The sequence below is a fragment of the Gekko japonicus genome, unplaced genomic scaffold, assembly GCF_001447785.1.
Source record: "Gekko japonicus isolate JY-2015 unplaced genomic scaffold, Gekko_japonicus_V1.1 scaffold699, whole genome shotgun sequence".
NCBI lineage: Eukaryota > Metazoa > Chordata > Lepidosauria > Squamata > Gekkonidae > Gekko > Gekko japonicus.
The window spans coordinates 157,313-163,018 of record NW_015165848.1 but is presented as its reverse complement, the minus strand read 5'-3'; the positions used below and the strand labels follow the sequence as shown (position 1 = coordinate 163,018).

The 5,706-nt window shown below is 45.3% G+C and overlaps 1 protein-coding gene across 2 annotated transcripts in view; it reads left to right on the top strand.

The window, feature by feature from the left end:
- Positions 1-5,706, top strand: part of MGAT4B (mannosyl (alpha-1,3-)-glycoprotein beta-1,4-N-acetylglucosaminyltransferase, isozyme B) — a 143,597-nt gene that overhangs the window by 85,928 nt on the left and 51,963 nt on the right. For both annotated transcript variants that reach the window (XM_015411076.1, XM_015411075.1), the window contains exon 2: positions 2,703-2,882. In XM_015411076.1, coding sequence (XP_015266562.1) covers positions 2,703-2,882 — 180 coding nt within the window. The remainder of the gene's footprint in view (positions 1-2,702; positions 2,883-5,706) is intronic.

The window sequence follows — 5,706 nt, the reverse complement described above, 5'->3', positions numbered from 1 at the left end:
CCTGCTGAAAATAATGAGAGTTTGACTTTGCCTGCAGTGTACTTCGAGCTAATCAGAAGTGAGGCTTACAGATAGGACACTCAGGGCAATGGCTAGTTAAATGCTTGCTCCATCCATTGGTTTTGTTTTCCCAAGAGCTGCCTTTTGCCATCTGTTGAAGGGGACAATCTGAGGTCTTGTATCCTTTCCTTAATTATTCATGCAGGTCTGTTTTTGAAGCAGCTGGTACTTTGGACGCAGCTGGGGAGGTATCTTGCTGATCTGACTTTCAGAATTCCCCTAGCCTGCCATGGGTGGTAGTAGATGGTGATGGTGGCAGGAAACCTGGGTCTTCTGTCTTCAGACTAGTGTTTTTTATAACAGAGCCTTTGGACAGGCATTTTAATTTGACCCTTTGGCTGTTCTTCCTTCTCACTAGATTATTCACTGCTGGAATTTTGGACTCCAGTTTGTACGGAGTATTATCAGGACTGTGGACAATAGGATGGATATTTGGGAGGGGGGTTCCTTTGGTGGTTTGGGTCGGCTATTTTTGTGTCTGTTCTGATGGCTGGCATAAGGACTACCAATTGCCATAGTAATAACAATAAAATTACTTTGCATAGCAAAATCTTAATTTGAATGTTTGGGATCTAGTGAAACTTTGTGGTAGTGGCAGGCGGGAGGGGTCAGCCCTTGTTTGAAATATAGCACTACACTATATCCCGCTCCCACGTTTTGCAGTTTCTTCTAATTGCCAAACCTGTAGAGGCAAGGCAGAATGAATGAGGGCAAACAGTAGTGTATGAGGAGTTCTCTGATACAGGCTTTAAAAAAAAATGGAATGCATTTCTTCATGAAGGTGAAGTAAGTGTCCCCTCTTCTCTAGTTTACTACCTTATTCTTAGCTGTTGAGAAACTGGAAATGTCAAATGGGTTACTGTGTTTCTAAACAATTTTTATGAAAATCCTGAGACTTTTATAGCCTGGGTGCAACTTCACTAATACTGGTCTCAACACATTAATCAATACAGTTGAAATCGGTAAACATATATGTGGCTATGTCTGTGCACAAATACAGTGTATGGCAGGGTTCCCCAATGTTGCATCTGTAGGCACCATGGTGCCCGCCAGTACCTCCCTTGGTGCCCACTGAGCCTTTCAGAAAATGATTCGGGCCATTGTAAGGCAGGACATGTTAATGGCTGCCCTCATTCACATGAAAGGGGTTTCCCCTGGAGAGTCACTGTATGGCTCTGTTCTCCCCCTTTCTTGCTTTCCTTCTTCCCAGGAGGCATGTGGAGGAAGATACTCGGTTCAGCCTTTCTGCAGCAGCCATTTTGGGTCTGGCTCATCCTCTTGCAGAGGCCATTATGTGGTGGCTCAGTCTCACCACCCTCCAGGGGTCGTTTCGTAGAAAAAGAGCTAGGGGAACTCATTAGCATAACTCATTAGCATATGCCACACCCCCTGACATCAGGGGCCCGGCGGTGGACCTGCAAGGCCGGCGGGAGTGTGAGGAAGCCCCGCCAAGGCCCTCCCTGGCTCCAGGCAGGCAGGGGTGGGGAGAGGCGGGGAGGAAGCAACTTCTGGAGAGTCACTGTATGGCTCTGTTCTCCCCCTTTCTTGCTTTCCTTCTTCCCAGGAGGCATGTGGAGGAAGATACTCGGTTCAGCCTTTCTGCAGCAGCCATTTTGGGTCTGCCTCAGACTCTTGCAGAGGCCATTGTGTGGTGGCTCAGTCTCACCACCCTCTCTCAAAGTCCAGAGGTGCCTGCAAGCTCCAAAAGGTTGGATACACTTTGTTTATGGTTAGATACCGCTGGCTATAAACATTGTGGCAGTGATTTCACTTGCAGTTATTGAAATGTTCACAGATTACAAAAATCAGTATTCATCCTGTCACTTAATCTCTTGGTTATTATCGAATGGGGCTTATTAATATGCTTTCCCCCCGATCGTATACAATTTGACGTGTTACTTTCTTATGCTGTATCATATTTTATTCAGCTCTTCCTCCAAGGCATGTTACTTTCTTATGCTCATATTTTATTCAGCTCTTCCTCCAAGGAGTTCAGGACAGCGTATATGGTTCTCCCCTTTAACATTTTATCCTCACAACAATCCTGCGAGGTAGGTTAGCTGAAAGGGAGTAACTGGTCCAAGGTCACCCAGTGAGCTTTGTAGAAGAATGGTGATTTGAACCTGAGTCTTGCCTCTGTTAGTGCAACATTATATCATACTGACTCTCTCTATAGTTGCTATGAAGCAGGACACATTCAACCACTGCTTCCCTTTAACAGGAATTGTCTTAACAAAATGAGCAATTCCGTTTCGTATCCAACAAGCTTCCATCTCAAGGTGACTTTCAAAGGAAACCAGTTTATATGTAAACCATTTAACTGTGACTTTGCTTCTGGCTACTTCTAAATTTATCTGTATTTTCAGACCTCATGCCCAAAGGGCATAAATCATGATACGGGTGTGAACATTTAAATATTTAAAAGTGGTGGAAGACCTGCTTGCTGCAAGCACACATTGCTTTGAGTTAATATGCATCTTGTTAAATTCAAAGGGTTTTCCCCCTCTTCCAAATTAGCTAGTGGAGCAGGCTGTTCTCTCCTTATCCCTTCCTTCCCCATCCCCTTTGAGAAAATGTTGGAATTCAGAATTAAACCCTCTTGCAGCAGAAGAAAAGGATACAGCATTTTCTCTTTTCTGCAGGTGATGTTGTGGATATCTATCAGCGAGAGTTCCTAGCACTAAGAGACCGCTTGCATGCTGCAGAACAGGAGAGCCTCAAGCGGTCCAAGGAGCTGAACCTAGTCCTAGATGAAATAAAGCGAGCCATCTCTGAGAAGCAGGCCCTGCGGGACATCAACCGGACGTGGAGCAGCTTATCTGGTAAATCAGGCTGTAACAAGGATGAGCTCATGATACATGGGAGTGGTGAAGAAGTGCGCACATCCATTGTAGTTCCTCAGACAGGACAGGCATTTTGTGTGTCCCAAGGGAGATTTACTGTGGGGATGTAGTGCTGAGCATGTAAAGGTCTCTGGGAAATTTTATTTGTAGTGTGTGGGAAATAAACTTTTCCCTCGAGGGACACTAGCTGTGTATTTTATGTGAGTAGGATGAAAAACGTTTCTAATCCACTGAAACATAGAGTAATCTGAACTTCCCAGCTGTTGACAGAAGCATGTGATGCTTCAATAAAAATACTACCCCAGTGTGTTTAGTCTTTTGCCTACCCGTTCATCATCCCTGCCTGCCCACAGCTCCTGTGAGTCTCAGCCATGGCTCCTTGCCTGCTCTCCCTCTGCCTGCCCCCTTCACACACCCATCTCAGCTATTACTCTGGTGGTTTCCACATGGGGACAGGCTTGTGCAGTTTCCCCCATTGCTGGTGCAGTTGCTGATACAATACTGTGGCAACGGGGCTTCCATCTGGCAGATTTCCTCACAGTTTCCCTGTCCTAGTCCCCAGCATTGGGTGTCTCCATTCCCCCAGGGCACTGGGGCTTTTAAATTTTAAATTGGCAATGGAATGTTACTGTACTGATATACCGTTATACCAATATGTATAATAGGTTATTTGAATTTCCAGCTTTCATTAAAAAAAGTAAATCTCTGTCCCCTTCTATTGCAACCTTTCCCCTTATATCTCTGCAACCAAAGGGGGTACAGATTTTCTTTTTTCAAAATGAAAGTTGGAAATTCAGAAAACCTGTTACACATAGTTGTATAATCGTATATCAAGATAACTGTATTTGATTGGAATGTGAGTCCATCTGTCCTATATAGTGGAAATAGGAGTGATTTCAGATGCAAAATGACATAGCAGGCAAATGACAATAACAAGTATGATTGGATTAGGTGTGATATGTAGAGAGGCAGTAGGCATGGAGAAATCAGCATTAGTGAGACAGGAAACCTAGGTCTTGATTCAGTCCAGGTGGATGCATTGTCTTGAGCTTCCTTATCAGTCCATCAGTGGCTATTAGCCACAAGGTATAGATAGGGACTCTGGGGCAAGTGATGCTCTGTCATCTTGGTGCTTGGGGGGGTCAACAGTGGGAGGGCTTCTAATGTCCTGGCCCCACTGGTGGACCTCCTGATGGCACTGGTATTTCTGGCCACTGTGTGATACAGAGTGTTGGACTGGATGGGCCTTTGGCCTGATCCAACATTGGCATCTCTTATGTTCTTATGTTCTTATCAGTTGCAATTCAGCAGTCTCTCTTTCTAATCTCCCTTTGAAATTCCTTTGTAAGATAACTGCTACTTTTAGTTTAGCCATAGAAGAAGAAGATAAGAGATTGGATTTATACCCCGCCCTTCACTACCTAAAGGAGTCTCATAGTGGCTTACAATCTCCTTTCGCTTCCCCTCCTCACAATAGACACCTTGTGAGGTAGGTGGGGCTGAGAGAGCTCTTTCGAGGACTGCTCCGGAGAGAACAGCTCTCAGAGAACTTGTGACTGACCCAAGGTCACACCAACAGCTGCATGTGGAGGAGTGGGGAATCAAACCCAGTTCTCCCAGATTAGAGTCTGTGCTCCTAACCACTACACCAAACTGGCTCTCAGGCACCCGCATGGCTCCACAGTATGCCAACGTTTTCATGGTGGATCTAGAACATCGTTTTCTGAACTCCTACCCATTGAAACCCTTTCTTTTACTTGAGATTCATTGATGACAATTTTATTGTCTGGAACCATGGTAAAGAAGCTCTTGAGAGATTTTACCAGGCTTTCCACAACTTCCGCCCCACCATCAGTGTAACTATGAATTGCTCTACACAAGAAATAAACTTCCTGGACACAACAGTACAGATACACGAGGGACACATAAACACCACATTATACCAGAAACCAACAGATCGGCAAATATATCTACATACCTCCAGCTACCAACCCAACCAGATTAAAAAATCTATAGTGTATAGCCAAGCCCTACACTATAGTTACATCTGCTCCAAACCCTCAGACAGAGATACTCAATTGAATGATCTGCAACAGGCATTTTTGCAACTACAATATCCTCCTGATATGGTGAGAAAGATAACTGGAAAGGCCAGAATGATACCCAGGGGCAGCTTTCTACAAGACAAGCCCAAAGAAAATGACAACAGAACATCACTGGTAGTCATCTACAGCTCTGAACTCAAGCCAATTCAATGCATTGTTAATGACCTACAACCCATGCTGGATAATAACACTTCCCTCACACAGGTACTGGGGGCCGACCTTTTCTTGCTTACGGACAGCCTGCTAACCTAAAACAACTCTCACCCACAATGATAAACTACTTAACAGTAACATGGACTCTGGTACCTAAGCCTGGAACAAACCAAGATGCCAACTTTGCTCTCATATAGATCCTAGCAACACCATCAGTGGACCCAGCAACATCAGCCATCCCATCTCAGGTTCATACTCCTGCTCATCCTCTAATGTGATTTATGTCATCACATGTCATAAATAAGGGAGCGGTGGCGCAGGGAGTATAACACCTGCATTTAACATCTACTCGAGCACCTGTTCGAGTCCCACCGTGGTCGAGGTGAGCTCTCGACCCTTAGTCCTAGCTCCCGCCCACCCAGCGGTTCGAAAGCCAAGTAACTATCGGCGAGTAGATAAATGGGTACCCACCCTTAGTAGGGTGGGGGGCACCCCCCTCCGTCTATGGAGGTGTGTGGAGAAGCAGCGGCACTGGCAGCAATGGC